We start from the raw sequence: 20,504 nt of genomic DNA, 5'->3' as shown, positions 1-20,504 counted from the left end.
AGAATATAATGCAAGATATCTTAGTATAACAAATTATTGTCAATCAGAAAGTTTTGAGAAAGTAAGGCAAGTCACAGTTCTTTTGTAAACTGACCATCTTGTCTTTCAATGTAGTCTCTCTGTGTCATTTTCACCAGTGTACCATCTCCAGCCACTCCCTGAAGCTCCCACAGTATTCCCTCTTTAAGATAGGTTATTCAGCATAACTCGATGCTTCTGAGAGCCCAAATCAAGGCATGTTCAAGGTTCTCCCTCCCCCCCCCCCCCCCCCCCCCGTTCCAGAAAAGGAAAATAACATGTATGGCTAGACCTGATGTGCTGTGTAAATACATGATGGTCTGTGTTTGTCTCTTCGTGCTGCCTTTTTAGCAAATACTGTTGTCAAAATAAAGTAAGATCCTGTGCCTGGTGGAGACTGAGTACGGTTCATTTCAAATGATAGAGGCTGTATCCTTCGCTAATAATCTCTCTATTGATGGAACATTCAATATCACGCTTTGATCCCTTCTTCTTTAACTGATTCTAATGGTCGTACATCATTTGACCTTTCACAAAATTAGATTGGATAATAAACTCAGCAGTCTTGAAACTTTTAGACTGATATTCACATGTACACCACTGTTCAACACATAAAATTCCATGGAAATTAATTTGGTACCACTAAATATAAAACTAACATTAAGATGCATAATAAGATAATTGTGCAATTTGAAAATTGTAAACATTATAGCACAATTATCTTTAAATATTGAGCTCTGTGCACAAGCAGTTGGGAGCACTGCTTGAGCATATCAGAATTCTCACAGTGTAGTATCATCACGTGGTACGTGTTTTTATCATGTAATCACTAGCACTGTGGCCAGGTATCAAAGTGCTTCAATGGGAACTGTATACAAAAAATATATCTGAATACGAGAAACATGATTGACTATGTGAGATGCTAGTGGAAAGTTTGTGTGCCATATTAGTAGGCCTGCAATCCAGCTACACAAAGTAATATTGTACACTATTCACATAAAAGTTGTCCAAAGAAACATTCATTACCTCCTAGATTGAAAAACTGGGTGCTCGAACCATTGATACAGCCAACCAAAATATTGCTTCAAGCACTACGTATAAAACTGGGATTTATGAAGAATTATGTAATGGCATACTTACATCAAAAGACCCCCAGGCCCAGTTTCGAAAAAATGAAAGCAAGTGTGATTGTGATTCACAGACCAGAGAACTCGTTAGACACTCAATTTGATTTAATGCAATAAGGAAAGGAGAACACAGCATAGGAATCTTTTAAGATTTTTTCAAATAGTTTTCTGGGAAGCATGAAATCTAAAAACTTAAAATAACTGTTGGAAGGTCTAATGTGCCCTTATGAGTAACAGCAATTCAGCACTTTACTGAACTTTTGTTTTTGCCATCATACTTGCAGCCCAATTGTGGTAATGTAAGTGATAAACAAGGTGAGTGGGTCAGTGGGATATTCCACTTGTGGAGTAAAGGTAGAATGGGAAATGGAGTGCTGTCATCATTTAATTGAATATTGTTAGATGATAAAAACAGATGTTGCTGCAACACAGCACCAGAGGCAGGACAAAAAGGGACACTCTTAACATGTAGACTGCCACACACTGAGTGATGGATGTTTCACCAGCAGGCCAGGGCAAGCAAACAGCATTAGGTGCAAGGCTCTGCTGCAGCCATCACCAGCGTGTGAGATACAAGCAATATCATTCTCATAAATGAAAACAAATTAGTAAATTTCAACTTCATTTTTTAAACTTCATTTTCAGGTTCTGTGACCTAGCAAATAAAAGGAAAACATTATCTTTGTCATAACATTAAGCTTTTCAAAATTTGTACAACAGTGTACCACATAAGGTAAATGTGGTGTAAGAAGCCTACCCCATTTGGCTGAGTCATCATGCTTAAAGCATTGTTTTAATGACAGATCAAATGGTCTTTATGAAGAGCAGTGACTACTATTGCTCATTAACATGTAGAATGAAAAGAACTTATTCTCTTGGGCCACAGCCTTCTGAGAGCTGTTTCATTATGTATTATACTGAGAAAATGTGAATTCCCTCAAGGAAAATATCAAAAATCACATTGGTAAAGTTGCAGTATAATGTTCTTCATTACTTTATCAAAATGAGTTGATGATTTATGTTGACGTCATCAAAAGATTGCAATATGCGTAATCAGTTTTCTGTCAGAAGTAGCTTCTCAAATACAAAAGATATTGATTATATACATAACAAAATATATTTTACATACCATCCTCATAAACTTGGAAACACCTACTGTTTCTTTATGTTGTTATTGTTGTGGTCTTCAGCTCGAAGACTGGTTGTATGCAGTTCCTATCATGTCAAACCCTCATCTCTGCCTAAGTTCTGCAACCTACATCCAGTTGAATGTGCCTGTTGCATTCAAGCCTTGGTCTCCCTCTACAATTTTCACCACCCACACTTCCCTCTACCAGAAAATTGATGATACCTTGATGCATCCGGATGCATTCTATCAAGCTAACCCTTCTTGTAGTCAATTTGTGCCATAAATTTCTTTTCTCCCTTATTTAATCTGGTTTTAATGACTGGTGCACTGTTAAGATGCAAAGTCAGGAAGATGAACTAATTTTGCAAAACGAAGTAATTCATACAAATGTGCAGAAAATGTCACATATCATTAAGATGCAATAGTGCATTGTACAGTGACTTGTAATTAAGAATGAGTTTTGTTATGCGTAATATGCATTCCAGAGACTGTATTGAGTGATATATTGCAGTACTTGAATATTTCAAACCTTAGCTCCAGCGAAGTAACGGAATGAGACCTAACAAAGATTAAAATTCAGGGAATGAATCGGGACTGTTGATTGAACCCTGATCTTTTGTTCTCTTGCATTCTCGGGTAATTATTGTATGTACAAATTTTATTTGTTTCTGTTAATATCTTTACTGCTATAAGTTATTCATATTTTGTTGGTTTGACCTCACTCCGTGCTTTTGATATATCTGCAGGATGTAATGTTCTTTGAGAAGAGTGGTAATAAGGAAACTGATCGCCCTGGAATGTTTTAGTCGTTATAATGAAGACTTTGATGTTTCTAGAGAGTTTCTCAAGTTGAAGGTAAAGTAAGAGTCATATTGCGTAAAAAGGTGTCTGAAGGCATCTGGGATGCACAATGCTTCTGAAAACTAACATGATCATAATCATTGTGCCACAATAAATAAGTGTCACTGCTTCTGGCATTGTTTCACATAGTGATGGAAGTAACCAGTGCTAGTTAATGAAATAGCTTTGCTTGAACTAACATGCAATGGATTTTTTGCTACTGTCCTATTATTGTTTGTCAGTCCGGTCTGCTGTCTAAACTGTCACTATGGAAAAATTCCTTACTTCAAAGTCTTAACTAATCAGTATGGTGTTGGTATTCTCTCTCTCTCTCTCTCTCTCTCTCTCTCTCTCTCTCTCTCTGTGTGTGTGTGTGTGTGTGTGTGTGTGTGTGTGTGTGTGTGGAGAAAATGAACACGTAACGTATATAGGGTGTCCCATTTTAATCTATACCAGCCAATATCTCTGGAGCAGCACAATTTTGCAAAAAAAAGTCTTGAGTAAAATTTGTAAGGTTTGAAGTAGGTCATGGAATGGTTACCTCAAAATGGCCTTGAACCCTGTTTTCAAGATCAAATTAAGGTCAAGTTCATTTTTGCAAATGGTAACCCCAATTTGTTATGCCATATTCGTATTTTACATGAAAAATATGCATTGTTTGTAGGGCACATATTTTTCCCCCAAAAAAACCAATGGTTTGTGACCAGGGGGCACTTCATTGTAACTTTCCAAGGTTACCAATAACTCTCGAATGAAGCTAGATCATGAAAAATCTTCAGTGGAAATCTCATATGATTTCTGAACTCTGTCCACTGGTGAAATTTTCTTGAACTCGAAATGGCCTTAAAATTCTTCAGTAGAGATTAACCTGAAAGCAAATATCATCGGCATTAGCGAAACCCAATGTGCACCACTTGAACGGTGCCAAATCAGAGACCAGGATCGTGCTTGTGCAGCACAATCAGAGAAGTGAAGGGTGGAACTTTGAGGCTAACTAATAAGCATCATTGTCGGGAAATTTGAAATCATGACTGGGGGTTCGGAGACTCTGGAAATTTCTCATCTGTGCTCACTTAGAATGATTCTTGACTGGCGTGATCTTATAAATTTTTCTCTTATGGACTTAGAAAAAAATGGATGTTAAGGGATTTAGAAAAATTCCACCTCGTCAAATTCTGATGAATTTCACCTCGTGGGACTCAGAACAATCTCGTCGCCCGAGACTCTAATGAATTCCTGTGGAGTGAAATTTTTCCAAATCCATACAAGCAAAATTATTCTCCACATGACTGTTTGGAGCTCATACGAGAAAAATTTATCTGAATCACCTTGTCTCGCAATTGACTTTCTCAGTCCCGTCTTTCATTTCTTCCTTCTCTCCATATTTGAAAAGGCCAGATTACCATGGGGTATTTCATTATTTTATTCTTTACATCAATATCAAGATATGTAAAGACTCCCTCTTGAAAGACACATATCCATTAGACACCTAAGTAATTTTGTGAAAGATCGCAATTGATTACTGTATGTTTTGGCTTCACGTTGTGGCATAAACAAACGGGTCATGTACGCTGTACTAAGTCAGTTGTCCTGCAACATGCTTGCTGGATGTTTTGTTGAAGGAAGAACCTAAGAAAGCCATTAATAGTAAAAGTGATCACTAAAATTTATTTTTCGACTCTAATCTGTCTGAAATGGCTGATTATATGCTGTTCAAAATAGTGAGAATGATAAAAATTGTTGGTGAGTGTCTTGATAACTATGCAACCATGCACAGATTGTATGTCAAAAGGTGTCCTGATGCTGATCATCCCACAAAGTTTACAAGTAGATCTCTGGTAGGATGAGCTGAAAGAGGTACCTTGATAAGGCAGAGACAAAAGACGGGCCCAAGAGAGGCAATTGTGCTGGGAGTTTGTGCTATCATCGCTGAAGATCCACACCTTTCAACACGTCAGATTCAGGGAATGCATGGCGTGCCTCGATCAACAGTAGCTCGAGTTTTTAGATATTTTAAATTCCACTCATACCGCTTACATATCACCCAAGCAATCGAGCCGGGGTATCCTTAGAGATGCCTGGCATTTTGTCGATGGACCGATATGCAAATACGTCATGATCCCTTTTTCTTCGAATGCATTCTCTTTACAGATGAGTTAAACTTCGACAACATGGGAGGAGTCAATCTCCATAATGCACACTACTGGGCAGAAGCAAATCCTCACTGGCAGTGAGATCACCAAACACAGAGATGGTGGTCAATCAATGTCGAGGCTGGCATAGTTGGAGATTATGTGACAGGTCCTATTTTTTATGGCAAAATGTTGAATGGCTTGCACTATCTTAATATTCTCCAGAATCTGGTGCTTCCTTTACTAGAAAATATCCCCCTAGACATACGAGCACATCTGTGGTTTCAACATGGCAGTGCCCCTGCACATCAGGTCCTACCTGTCAGAAGGTACCTCACTGCAGCTTACCTGAATCGATAGATTTGTATTGGTAGTGCAATTTGTCAATTCCCACAAAAATCACCAGACTTAACACCATTGGACTTCTTATTATGGAAGCTGTGAAGCAGAACGTGTGAAATAGATTAAAACTGTGTGCTGGACCAAGACTCGAACTCGGGACCTTTGCCTTTTGCGGGCAAGTGCTCTACCAACTGAGCTACCCAAGCACGACTCACGACCCGTCCTCACAACTTTAATTCCCCCAGTACCTCTTCTCCAACCTTCCAAACTTCACACAAGTTCTTCTGCCAGGAAGTTTCATATCAGCCCACACTCTGCTGCAGAGTGAAAATCTCATTCTGGAAACATCCCCTAGGCTGTGGCTAAGCCGTATCTCTGCAGTATCCTTTCTTCCAGGAGTGCTAGTTCTGCTAGGTTTGCAAAAGAGCTTCTGTGAAGTCTGGAAGGTAGGAGACGAGGTACTGGTGGAATCAAAGTTGTGAGGACAGGGTGTGAGTCGTGCTTGGGTAGCTCAGTTGGTAGAGCACTTGTCCGCGAAAGGCAAAGGTCCCGAGTTCGAGTATCAGTCCAGCACACAGTTTTAATCTGCCAGGAAGTTTCATATCAGCGCACACTCCGCTGCAGAGTGAAAATCTCATTCTGGAAGCAGAAGGTGTACTCCATCCCCCCTGATGATGCCAGAAGATATGAGATAAAGTATTGTGGCGGCTTTCCAGGCAATCACCCATCAGACATTGAATGTTGTTGAGACCAGTTTCTGACAGAGAGTGCAAATGTACATTAGGCAAAATGGGCAGTTGATCAAGCATCTGCAATCCCAAATTTCCAGTGAGAACCATGTTAATCAGCCGTTTTCAGGGCTAATGCTGTACGAAATCCGCTAGGCATCCTGCATATGGTGCATGTTAGGTTCCGTGTTCCACAAATGCCAACGGTATTTGCTTTGCAGTTAATCCCTACTGAAGAATTTCAAAGCCATTTCAAGTTCACAAAAATTTCACCAGTGGACAGAGTTCAGAAACCGTACAAGATTTTCATTGAAAATTTTTCCCAGTCTTGCTCCATTCTCGAGCTACTGGTAACCTGTGACAGCTACAATGAAGTGCCCCCTGATGAAAACTCACTGGTTTTTTTAAAATAAACGTTCCCTACAAAGAACACATACTTCTTTTTGCATAGAGTGTGAATGTGGAATAAAAAATAGGGGTTACCAATTGCAAAAATGAACTTGACCTTGGTTTGACCTTGAAAACAGGGTTCAAGGTCATTTTGACATAACCACTCCATAACCCCTTCAAACCTTACATCTTTTACTCGAGACTGTTTTTTGCAGAATTGTGCCACTCTAAAGATATCGGCCACTCCAGAGATGTTGGCCGGTATAGAGTAAAATGGGACACCCTGTATAATTTCATGACAGGTTGTCGAAGGTGGAGTATTACTCATTAAAGGAACCTGCAGGCATGCATTTAACATATACTGCTACAGGATGTTGTGTTTTAAAAAAAGGCAAATGAACAGAGAGACATTCACAACACGCAATAGGAATACATTTTTCATCATGGCTAGAAGTGTAAAGAGAAAATGAGTTATTCAATCTACAGAGAGCTGGCTACATTTTGTGCAGTAGAGTTTGAGAAGATGGCGGTGTATATTATGAGAGAAAATCCATCACTAAGCAGCTGTTAACTAACTATGAAGTATACACTTTGAAGAGTGAAATATGGAGTACAGCGGTGGAGCAGCAGTTACATCCCTATCATAAACAGAGTGTGTGGGCAATATGGGAATAGTTTTTCACCAAATTAGAATAAAAATTCAAAGCTTTCGATGATAACCTTGTCATCTTGTTACTGGAAATCATGTCAGCATGAAAAGCTTTACATCTCACGAAAAATTCTGCAATTTCCTTTTCTTTTCCAGAATGTCAACATATTCACTATTAACTATGTGTGTGGTGTTTGATTCCACTGTTAAGCTATACAAACATATTAAAGAATAAAACATTGAATGCGTGTACAGTTTTATCTCTGTTGTTAGCTATCTTCCATCGTAATTGATGATATGTGACATGTATACAAAATTAGCTCTAGTTAGTCATCTGCACACTGTTTTGTTTGCAGTTGTTACTCCTGGCAAACAGTGTGTTTCGTCTCTGAGCCATTTCCTTATAATTTTGTTCAATTTAGCTTTTCGCATCTTGTTCTTATTGTTGCTTGCTTCAATTCACGCCTTTTCTTTAATAGTTGCACCTTATTTCATTTGAGATTCTCTCTCTCTCTCTCTCTCTCTCTCTCTCTCTCTCTTTCTGCCACTTGGTGCTTTTTAATAATTTTTATCTTCACTGGCCACACTTTGCTGTTGCCAAAAAACTTTGCCTTAAGTCCGAAATAAGTGGTAAAAAAATGTGCTTATCTGTTAAGCAGTATGTCTAAAATTAAAAATCCGTTGGCATGCTCAATTTAATTTCTGCTCATAGATGTTCAGCGTAATTTGATTCAACTATTATGCAGTTAAGGCTAACGATGTTTGCTATACTGCTCTCTTACAGATAATTGTCCTTTCTTGGTAATGTGTACCTGCTAGGACTATGACTTGTATAGCTGCGTATTGCTACCTACACACTGTTGCTTTATACGTGGGCTATTCGGAAAGTAGGAAATGTTTTGGCATTAAAAAAAAACTAAGTACAAGAAATACATTTTATTATATACATCTGAAAGAGCAACTGACATACTGCTTTTGCACATAGTCACCAAACACATTGAGGCACTTATCATAGTGGTGGACAAGCTTTGAAAGACCTTCGTCGTAAAATTCTGCCGCCTGAGACTTCAGTCAGTGAGTCACGCCTGCCTGGAGTTCCGCGTCATCGTCAAAGCACTGCATTGCAAGCCAGTTCTTCATCTTGGGAAACAAGTGGAAGTTGCATGGTGCAAGATCTGGGCTGTAGGGCAGATGAGGGAAAATTTCCCATTTGAATGAATTAAGGAGTTATTTAGTGCGGTTTGCCATGTGAGGTCGGGCATTGTCATGGAAGAACAAAATTTTGGACATCAGCTTTCCTTGGTGTTTGTTTTGAACTGCTCTTCTAAGGCTGTGCGAAGTTTGACAGTACCGGGCAGAATTTATGGTTGCTCCATGTTTGAGAAAATCAGTAAGAAGCACATCTTGCCTATCCCAAAACACTGTCGCCATCAACTTCTTTTCTGACAAGATTTGCAAACATTTTCTTGGTTTTTGGGGGGACCTTGTGTCCCCCCACTCCATGGACCATAATTATGTCTCACCATTGACGTGTTTCACCCAAGCTCTCATCACCATTTACGATTTGATCCTGTAATGAATCACCATCTTTGTAGTAGGCCTCCAGAAATGTCAACGTTGCCCCCATTCGCTGTTCTTTACGGTGCTCTGTAAGCATTTTGGGCACCAATCGTGCACAAAATTTGTGGTAGTCCAGCTTTCGAGTGACAATTTCAAACAACAAAGTCCATGAAACTTGTGGAAAGGAAGCAAAAGTTCCGCTATTGTGAAGTGATGGTTTTCACGAATCATTTCATCAGCTTTAGCGCCAAGAGCATCAGTCATAATGCTTGGGCGTTCATTCTTCTCTTCATCATGAATGTTGGTTTGGCCATTTTCAAACTTAATGCACCATTTCCAGATGGAACATTCACTCATTACATTCTTTCCGTACACTTCTCACAGTTCACAATAAATTTCTATAAGTTTTAGGTTTTTTACCAACAAAAACCGTATCACCGACCGCACCTCACAACCAGCGGGATTTTCGATTGTAGTGCACATTTGAAATTTGAATATCGAAAAACTAGATGCACAGAGACATTCCCACTGTCACGGATGGATGCCAACTGAGCTGCTGAGCATGCACATACCAAAATATACGCGATTGGTGCATGCCTAGCGGCGTCAGATGGAAACGTTCCCTACTTTCTGAATAGCTCTCCTATTTCTTGTTCGTTTGTTTCTTTCACAAATTTCTTTAATTCCTGTACTTGCTGCATTTTTCCTTATATCTCACTTTTTCATATCACGCACACTTAGTCTAAAGTACTGTATGTTATTTTGTTGAGTGCACACTGTGATAGCTGACTGCTTATAGTTCTTCACAAATATTGACAGGTCACATTTTTCTAATACAGTAACTGATTCTTATTCAGATTAATTATGAATGTTGTAATGCCAAAAGAGTATTAAAAATTATATTTTGTTCTTAACAAGCAGATTTTCAGGTTGAATTTTATCTGTCCTTAAAACCTCTGGTTTTCTTTATGTGAACTTCATTTGTTGCTAACCTGTTTGCATAAAGAAGCAGCATATACAAAAGTATCAGTAGTAACAATATTATGAAAAGGATAGATTGCTCCTTACCATAGTGGAAATGTTGAGTTGCAGATAGGGACAACAGAAAGACTACTAAACAAGTGAGCTTTCAGCCAAAAGGCCTTCTTCCGAAGTAGACAACACAGAGATTTATGCAGACACTATTCACATACGCATGACCCTGCGGCATTTGAAGTTCCTGTTTCTCTTCTTCCTCCCTGTGTGCTCCTGAAGGCCTGCCCACGTGTCTGGCGCATAACGGATGACTGGATAACGTGTAATTTCCAGCCATTGATCGACAGGTAGGGTTCACACATACCCCTGGTACAGGTCAGGCCCAGGGAGGCCTGAGCTGCTACCTTCCAAATTACTGATTGGTCCCTCTGTCAGGTGTTCAGGAGGTGTGACCTGAGGTGTGAACAATCACCTAAGACAGATGCACCCCCTTCTGAATGTGGCCCCCAGTTGGAAGGAGCGCACCATCGGAGATCCTGGCAATCATGGGGGATTTTCTCACAATGAGCCAATCATCTTCACAGTCAACAGCTACAAAACGTAAACAGAATGAGGCTAATAATTCAAAGACCCTCTCAGCTGCACGATGGTTCCTCATGGTTTCACATACTGAAGACGGTCTGTTTATTATTCAGGAAAGTGTTGATACAATTGCTGGCCCTGTGAAATCCTGCTCTCGTTTACAAAATGGGACTTTGCTTTTGGAGACTACTTCTGGTTCTCAAGCAAAACAGCTACTTGCAACTTCACTCCTCCACAACTATCCTGTTCGTTTTGAGGCCCATCGAACACAGAATTCTTCCTGTGGTGTTATTTATGCTAGGCTCCTCGATGGTCTGACCAAGGCAGATATCCAAACATACCTATCTGATCAGGGTGTCATTGCAGTACACCGGGTGATGGAAAAACTAGATACCTGCATAGTGCCCATATGCACTCTCTTTTTCAGTTTTGATAGAGTGGTTCTTCCATCAGGGATCAAAGCAGGTTATGAAGTTATCACAGTAGATTGTATATTTTAAACCTGATGCACTGATACCAGTGTTGTAGTTACAACCGCACTTTAGAGTCCTGTAGACACCTAGCCAGATGTTAATCTGTGATAGGGATGCTCAAAAGGGCACCTCCTCCCCCCTGTATCAACTTCAGTGGTGACCATGCCGCTACTTCCTGCAATTATCCTGTGTATCTCGATGAGTGGGCTGTCCAGGAGATCCAGGTGAATGAAAAAGCCATCTGGCACCTACAGTGCTGTTCTTGCTACATCTTGCTCCATTGCTCCATAAAGGACATGGCCACACAGACATGCAGCCTCAAATTTATCACTGCATTTGTGAAAGTGCCCAGTGTCATGGTAGCAGCCCCGTCTCCTTCTCCAGCTGTGCAACATGCCACCAGACATTCACCTCACTGGACAAAGTCACCAGCTACACAACAGGCAGGCTGGAAAGTACAGAAGGAATACTTTCATGAAGACTTCCTACGTCCCTCCAGACAACCAACATCTGAGCCTTCCTGTGCCAACCGGAAAGGCTCCAAGAAGTCAAACAAAGGCAAACAGTCTTCTTTGGCGTCTCGAAGATCCTCTTCGATGGTGTCGCCATGTGATAGCCTCACCCAGCCAACCTCCGTGTTGCTGGTGTGCGTCACCAACCATTTTTTTGCCCTGGACTCTGCAGGCGAACAGAAAAATGCTGACACTTCTGTAGACCTCACAGAGCAGGATCCTACTGCCCCTGTGCCCTGTAGCAGCGAGTCTTCGAAGGCTGGCACTCAGCAGTCACCCTTTTATTTTTTCCTCATCATGACTCTCCTCCAATGGAACGTTCGTGGTCTTCGATCCAACAAAGAGGATTTATGGCTGCTCTTAGAACTGCAGTGTCCACTTGTTCGCTGCCTTCAGGAACAAAATTGCGTCGTCATGACTACATTGAGCTCTCGCATTTCTTCCTGATCCTTTTTGGCCTTCCCACCGAGGATGGTGTTCCATCTCATGGGGGAGTCATGCTGCTCATACAGGATCACAATCATAGTCGACCCATCTCCCTGACCTTCAAGCTGTTGCAGTTCAGCCTTTACTTCCTCACTTGACCTTTTCGCTTTGTACCATTCACATTCCTCTGTCATTTGATGTCACCAGAGCAGTCTTCCTCCAGCTTATTGGTCAGCTACCTCACCCATTTCGACTGCTTGGTTACTTTAATGCACACCATCCCCTTTGGGGTTCTCCCAGAACCTGTCTGAGAGGTGCTCTCTTGGCTGGCCTTCTCAATCATCTTAACCTCTTCTGCCTTAACACATGAGCACCCATGTTCCTTTCAGACTTCACTCTGACCTATTCCCATTTGGACCTATCCTTCTGCACTGCCCAGCTTGCCCATCATCTTGAGTGGCCCATTCTCTCTGACACATACACGAGTGAACATTTCACGTGTGCTCTCTGTTTGCTGACACCTGTCCCACCTATTTGCTCACCCAAATGGCAGCTTACTACTGCTTACTTACTGCATTTATTATAAACAGTTGCATGCACAGTGTCATTGTGTTATTTGGGATAGTAAAATAGATAGCTGGATTTTACCGTTCTTTTATCAGTTCCACTCCATCTTCTGTTGTGTGGGCCAACCTTTGATGGCTCTCTGGGACCAAGATCCAATCCCCAATTTCTGGCCTGACAGTAGCAGACGATGTCATCGTGGACCCTATTCTGTCTCCAACACCTTGGGCCACTATTTTGTGGAGCTTTCAAGCTCCTCCCACTATCACCCTGCCTTCCTCCATCGGAAATGAGCAGAAGAGGCTCGGGCAATGCTGCCATTACTATGAGGGAGCTAGTTAATGCTCTCACTTCATCCCGATTCTCCACCCAAGGCCAGATGATTTTCACACTCAAATGTTGCAGCACCTTTATCTTGTAGGCAATCACTTTCTACTTCATACGTACAAGTGCCTCTGGGCAGAGGGCACATTTCCCAGAAGATGGCGTGAAGCCACTGTCACACCCATACCTAAGCCCAGTAAGGACAAACACCTTCCTTCCAGCCACCACCCCATTTCTCTCACCAGCTGTATTTGCAAGGTGATGAAACTTATGATTCACGCCCGGTTGGTATGTTGGCCCAAGTCTTGCAATTTATTAACCACTACACAGTGTGGATTTTGAATGTGCCATTCTGCAGTTGACCATCTCGTCACTTTGTACACCCATATCATGAATGGTTTTCTGTGGAAATCCCAGACTGTGGCTGGTGGCTGTGTTTTTCGATTTGGAAAAAGCCTACAAGACCTGCTGGAAGACTGGTATCCTCCATATTCTCTACACGTGGGGCTTCGAAGCCACATGCCTCATTTCTTTAAGGAATTTTTAAAAGATTAAGTTTTCAAAGTATGTTTGGGTTCTACCTTGTTGGACACATATATCCAGGAAACAGTGTGCTTCAGGGTTCCATCCTGAGCATCATCTTCTTTGCTATCACCATTTGCTATTACCATTAACCCTATAATGGCCTGTCTCCCACCAGGTGTCTCCGGCTCCCTTTTTGTTGATGATTTTGCCATCTGTTGCCGTTCTCCACAGGCTTGAATCATTGAGTAGAATCTTCACCGATGTCTTGATCATCTTTACTCTTGGAGCATCGACAATGGCTTTCATTTCTCCACTGACAAAACCATTTGCATGAATTTCTGGTGTTGCACTTGGTTTCTACCACTGTCTTTACATCTTGAGCCTGTTGCTCTTTCGGTCGTCGAAACTCTGAAATTCCTGGAGCTCCTGCTCAATAGGACATGGTTCTCCCATGTGTCTTACCTGGCAGCCCACTGTTGCAGTCCCTCAGTGTTCTAGTGTCCTCAACGGTACTTTCTAGGAAGCAGAGCGAACCACCCTCCTCCTTTTGTACCAGTCCCTTGTCCATTCGAAACTAGACTATAGGTGCTTCATTTATCTGTGCATCTGTCTCTCAATACTATCCACCATCATGGCATCCATTTGGCCACTGGTGCATTTTACACTAGCCTGGTTGAGAGTCTGTATGCAGAAACTGCCGAACTGCCGTTGACCTACTGCTGTGACTTTCTCCTCAGTAGAAGGCATGCTGTTTGTCTGCCATATGTGGCCACCCATCCTATGCCTCCTCCTTCTATTACTCCTTTGGTCACCAGTATGGGGCACATCCATCTTCTCTGTTACCTCGCGGAGTTCACTTTTGGCTCTTTCTTCTCTGCAGTTCAACTTCATGCTGCTTGCAACATTCACTGTGGGTGTGAATCCCAGTGGATGTGAACCCTTCACCTCCTTGGCTTCGTGTGGCGGTCCTTGTTCACTTTGGCCTTCATTCACTTCCTAAGGGCATTACTCCAGCCTTGCTCTATCGCCTTCAGTTTCACGACCTTTGCATGGAATTTTGCGATAGTACCTTTGTGTACACAGATGGTTCTTGGCCTGACTGTGTGTCAGGTGTGCCTTCGTCATTGGCACCAACTTTTTTCGGTATTGGCTTTCGGAACACTGCTCAGTATTTACAGCAGAGCTCTTCGCCCTGCATCAGGCCACACAGTACATCCACTGACACAGGCTTTTCAATTGCGTCATTAGCTCATGCTCTCTTAGTGCCCTTCAGAGCCTGTGTGTGCTGTACACCATCCATCCCTTAGTGCTACAGGTGCAGGAAAGCCGTCACTTGCTCACTCTTGATAGAGCCACTGTGATGTTTATGTGGGTTCCTGATCATGTTGGTCTGACAGGAAATGAGGCCACTGACACTGCTGCCAAGGCTAAAGTCCTCATGCCTCAGCCCGCTAGTTCTTACATTCCCTCTGATCATCTCTGTATTGCTATCTGTCAGCAGGTGGTGTCACTTTGGCATCACCACTGGTGATGCTCCAGGTTATTAAGCCTCTCCCAGTGCGTTGAACGACCTCCTCTCAGCCCTCTCACCATGAGGAGATCATTTTAACTAGGTTGCTTATTGGGCATTGGCATTTTAGCCATCACCACTAGCTAAGTGGTGCTCCCCCACCGCTTTGTCCACATTGCTCTCAACTTGTGATGGTCCACGATTTCCTGACAGAATGTCCTTTTGTTAATCACTTACATTCTTGTTTGTTTTTGCTGTCTGAGCTATTGACTGTTTTAGCGAGTGACACATGGGCTCTTGACCGCATTTTACTTTTTATCCATCTCGGCAATATGGTGAGGGCAATTTAATTTTTAGTCCTGGACCTCCGTTTCTCTTTGGTGTATTTTATAGACCTTTCTCCATGTCCCTGTTTTTAGCTGTCTTCTCTTCTGTCGGTTAGGGTCAATGTATAGTCATTTGTAACTCCTCACCTTGTCTTCGTATTCTACAGTTTTCACATGGGCATGTATTATCCTAATTGTTTTCATGCCCTAAAACAAGACAGACAAAACACACACACACACACACACACACACACACACACACACACACACACAAAAAAAACCACTGTCTCTGGTGACCAAAGACAATGGTCATATGTGTGTGTGTGTGATGTGTGTGTGTTGTGTACTTCGGAAGAAGCCCTCTTAGCTGAAAGCTTACTTGTTTGGCAGTTTTTTTTTGTTGTACCTGTCTGCAACTCTACATCTCCCCTTTATGGTGAGTAGCACTCTACCCTTTTCAGAATATTGTCATTATTCCATCCTGTATTTTCCATTGTTTGAAGGTACACGCAAGTGGAAGATGTTCCTTAGTTTAACAGGTATTAGGATTCTTCAAGTCTTGAGACCTCTGATATATACTTCAACGGGGTAATCAAAATGCACAATAGGTTACAAACTTACTGTTTATTTAGTGACATGCCTTGTTCATTGAAAAAAAGATACAGTGTTCACAAGTGAGTATATTTATGTATTTTGTTGTTTTATATACAATAGAACATGAGGTAGAAGTAGTACAGTAACACGACAGCAAGTAAAGCCTCTGTACTTTTATTGATTTCTATGTGCCACATACCAGTCATCTGTAGGTAAGTGGTTCTCTTTCCTCATTTTCATTTGTCCATTATCTTGATGCATATCTGAAAGTGGACTGTAACATACCAAACAGTACCTTCTAAAATAAACAATAGGAACCACTCACCAACAGCTGATTGATGAATGTTGCATGGACACACAACAGAATAAAACTGCAGTAGCTTCCACAAGTCTGTCTTGAGTGAAAATGACTGTTTATGACAAGTTGCCGAGGCACACAAATGTGGACAGAGAAGAACTGATTTTGGCAGCACGGAGGGGAAAGAGATGTGGGGCAATCATGCAGGGTGAATGGTTAGCCAGGCAAATGGAGTGGCACAATTCCATGATCACAGGGATGAATGGGATTTACACAAATGTGTATGCAAAGAAAGTTGGCAGTTAAGGATGAATAATTATTCAGCAGGTACAGTACCAACATAAACAATTAAAAAAAGAAAAGAGGATTCAAAATATATTCTGACTACAGGAAAATTGTTGGTTTCTCCACTTTCACCCAACCGAGTTCCTTCATATATTACGAGATATGAATATAGTGCGAGTCCTTGATCTGTGTGTTGTAATCTTGCTTGTGTTGTTGTAATCTCACTCTACTATAAATGTATCGAAAGTATTTAATTTCAACTATTTTCCTAACTTATTGTAAAATAATGAAAAATAATAAAATGCTATTGTTCCATATAGTTTTGGGGAAAAAAATTTATCTACTGTTCATAATTCTGTTTCAGGATTACATGTTCTTTGAAAAATCTGGCAATGCTGAACAAGATGGCATTGGAATGTTTTAAAGTATGCACCATATTATATTGTTTACTAAAACTAACAGAATGTTTAACATGAAGTAAGGAATATTGTATTCATACTTACCCAGTAACACATTCGTTTGACATCACAACAGTTTCCTCATCAGCTATCAATATTTGTGTCAGGGAGTTTGTTAATGTTGGAGTAAGTTCAGTGACATCTATAAATATCTCATTCAGCCATAGCACTTGTTGAGAAATGAATGACATTGATGTACAGTGAATTTACTCGAACAGGTGATCATTTTTGTAGTGCGTGAAATGTTTTGTGTGTGGAGAGTGACACCTGTTCCCAAAACAACAGTAATTATATGTATAACCTCTTTTCTGTGTCTTGATTGTGGTGTTGTAGATGCATCCCTGATCCTTCAAATGCAATCCATGCTGTGAATTGATGCAAGTTTATCTATACCCTGTCTTGATTGTGGTGTTGTAGATACATCCCTGATCCTTCAAATGCAATCCATGCTGTGAATGGATGCAAGTTTATCTATACCAAAGATATTGGAACTGAATATGTATTTACACTATCTGTGATTCACCACATTCTCAGTAGGAGAGATATTTGCTGTTTTAAGTTCAACAAAATACTTGCATAATTCTTAAAATTTACTTTGTATAAATGCATGCAACACAGAATATTTGTCCTGATACAGGATGTACTGTAATATTGTCACTACAGGTATATTTCTTGGTATTGCTTTAATATCAGTACCTAAGAGACCCATAGTTTTAATATGTGGAGCAGCACCATAAGTTTTGAAGCATGTATGATTTAAGGAAATGAATTTTGAGAAGGATCCATTGCACTGAGTGTTGATCTATCCCACTGAAACATGAAATCAATACCTTTATGGAAGTTTATCACAACTAATAGAAGTTCAATGCTGCTGATCACTTATCTGCTGCAGCATGAAACAAGCATTTATTTAAACATGTCCAAACAGTTTGTGAATGCTAATATAACAAAAGCAAAAAATTGCAATTCTGAATATCTTTTCCTGACTGCAGTGAAAGCTGGTTTGTATATATTATTTTGTAGATTGCTCATATAACCTATCCTGGTAGTTCAATAAAAAATGAAGTGCATTTGAAGTGTGTTTCTGATTGTTTCATTCAATTTGAAGACAAATGTTTTAGAAATAAGAAAATATTGTATATGTGGAGATGTTACTAGAGTACTGCTAATTATGTTATGCAAGTTGTGGGTTCCACTTGTAGTACTGGAATACAAATTTCCCTTTCTTATAATGTTTGTCTTCAGTCAGATAGTACTGATAGTTTTATTGGTTGAGAGTCACTGATTGAAATATATTACATTAAATTTTCCTTTATGTTATCCTTGCATTACAAATTTTATTTCACATATTTAAATCATAAAATCATTATTTTTTCTTAATATTTCAATGTAGAAGTAATTAGAGAGTTTACAAATATATATTTGGTGTCATAGAAACCCTATGTTATTTTTTGGAGACTTTAGGAATTGTGTATAACAATAATGTTGTAATTAATACCTTAAACTTTTAAAGCTTTATCTCATGGTCAGTAAAAATTTAGTGCATCCTGTTGCCGATTTTGGTTTGTTGCATTACCTAGACTGAAATTTCATGGAATCTGCGTATTAAGTAATGATAAATATGAGTGTACTTCCACACTTCTTCAAAAATTTGTTGTTGTTTCAAAACATAAAAGGAAATATGAAACATTAGGTGTTCCTGCTTGTACTTTAAGTTGAAATTATATTTAAATCATTATTGGTACATAATTGCAAAATAGGTGCTTTTTACAGAAAATAAATATATGTGAGAAATGTTGATGTACTAATGTATGAGCTTCATTTTATACAAACATAATGACCTATTTATCTGTAGAGTTTATGCAGTGTAACTGGAAAAACAGTGTTGTTTCCTGCCATGTGACACAGAAGTTTTACCTATCATTAGTTGTGAGTGTTGAACTTCGTCATAAAGTCAAATAGTCCAGGTATTTTCTGGTGACATTGTCTTCTCTATATGTTTTCCACATGGACAGTTAAAGCTGGTACTAATATGTGGCACTTTTGTGCAATTTGAAAAAAAAAAGTATTTTATATAAATGTAACACAACCTATAAGCAAAGCGTACTTGTGATTCTTAATGACTGTAAAATGATGAGCTTTGAGCAGGAAGCTTTTGCTCTAATCCAAATAGGGGTTAGAGTAACAAAAATGATCAACAGTTTGTCAGAGTGCTAGCTAGCCTACGTGAAACTGAAACCTATACACATATTATTCAAATTAAGCACATTGAATGTTGTTTGTAGATTATGATTATATTTATCCAATTAGTGTCTTTATTCTTCCATTGACTGTGTATGAGTAGCTTTGGATGAAGCCAACAAAATGGAAAAAATGTCCTCCAATTGAACACTTAATTTCCTATACGGTACTATGTTTTTTGTGCCACAGAATATGGCTGTGTTTGTTGTTGTTAGTACTTGCTTCTCATTTTAGGCAACTAATAATTAATATAATATTTTTGGTTACATACGGAACCACAGTAGTCTCCTTATGTTATATGTGGACAACCCTTTATTATATAGTTGGACTGAATCTGCTAGTTTTCAAAAGTGTACCCCACAATAATATTCTGTTACTTTATGGATATGCTGTCTTTAACAGCAGGGTCAAATGGACATTTAATATGGAATGCCATACTGTGTTAGCTCTACAACAGATACATTTCCATTTGAAGTTCTTATTAACCAAAGGCAGCACAGGCCTTATATTTGGCAAGTGTTGTTTGCACAAACTTTTTTATTGAAGTTGTATGTGTTGTTTTTGCTGGTCTTTATATAATAATTTTTTTTCCACATATGAACCAAAAACTATGCTTAATACAACGACAACAGAGGCAGTTGCTGATTTTAATGTGTGCTTCTTTTCTTTCACTCGACACAACAAATGATGTTATGCAAATCAGTTCAACGAGTAAATAATTGTTAAGTCAATTACTGTGAGACTTTGCATTCGTGTTAACTATTAAAGTGTGTCCAAATTTACTTATGAAAAAAAAACTTTTGTATATAAAGGTTTTGGTACATAGTAGTGTTTATAAATTTTTGTCACAATTATATATTGAACTTTTTGTGTTGTAATAATGAACTAACTGTTGAAACTGTATTCTGTTATAAATAAATCATTATTTCCATACTATAAGAAAACAACAATTGCTTATATTGTCCAAAGCAACAGGTATTGACACACTCACTAATATCCTCATTGTCAGCTTGACAAAGGAGCAGACAATAAAATTGTGGTTAACACATATCAAGAGAATTGTTTGCATTTCATTTTCCATACATTTTCAGGTGACTTTACATCATTGAACAAAGAAAACCATTCCCAGTAATTCATTTGTGTCTCCATCCTCTGTATTATAGATGATCTGTAAGAAAAAGGAAGGCGACTGATGTCATTTGTTAAAAGTTGCTACATTTATTTGCTCTTCACAGTGGTACTTTGTCATATTTTATTGCTGTATCCCATAACAAGTTATAAGAAGTAATTTAGAAAATTCACCAAAGTACAGTCTGATTTGCTGACAGTGTATAGTTAAAGTTAGAACAGTAGTAATGAGACACATTAATGTAGGAAAGGGTGGGTGGGGATGGGGTGGAGATAAGAGAAGGAACTCATTCCTACACCTTGTAGAATTCAGGGTACAGGCATCTTGGTCATTAGGCCTACACAATTCCCATGCATGCACCTCTGTA

General features: G+C 39.6%; 1 protein-coding gene across 2 annotated transcripts in view; it reads left to right on the top strand.

The window, feature by feature from the left end:
• LOC124774423 (phospholipid scramblase 1) overlaps positions 1–20,229 on the top strand; it is a 161,423-nt gene extending 141,194 nt beyond the window's left edge. The window contains exons 8-9 of one of the 2 annotated variants that reach the window (XM_047249480.1): positions 3,021–3,129; positions 16,674–20,229. In XM_047249480.1, the coding sequence (XP_047105436.1) occupies positions 3,021–3,080 (60 nt within the window). In that variant the 3' untranslated portion in view covers positions 3,081–3,129; positions 16,674–20,229. The remainder of the gene's footprint in view (positions 1–3,020; positions 3,130–16,673) is intronic. The other variant, XM_047249479.1, reaches the window with a different exon arrangement.
• The last annotated feature ends 275 nt before the right edge of the window (positions 20,230–20,504 follow it).

This window comes from Schistocerca piceifrons, chromosome 2 (genome assembly GCF_021461385.2).
Source record: "Schistocerca piceifrons isolate TAMUIC-IGC-003096 chromosome 2, iqSchPice1.1, whole genome shotgun sequence".
In the NCBI taxonomy this organism is placed as follows: domain Eukaryota; kingdom Metazoa; phylum Arthropoda; class Insecta; order Orthoptera; family Acrididae; genus Schistocerca; species Schistocerca piceifrons.
The sequence above is the reverse complement of the archived record's forward strand: the minus strand, read 5'-3'. Positions and strand labels throughout refer to the sequence as shown.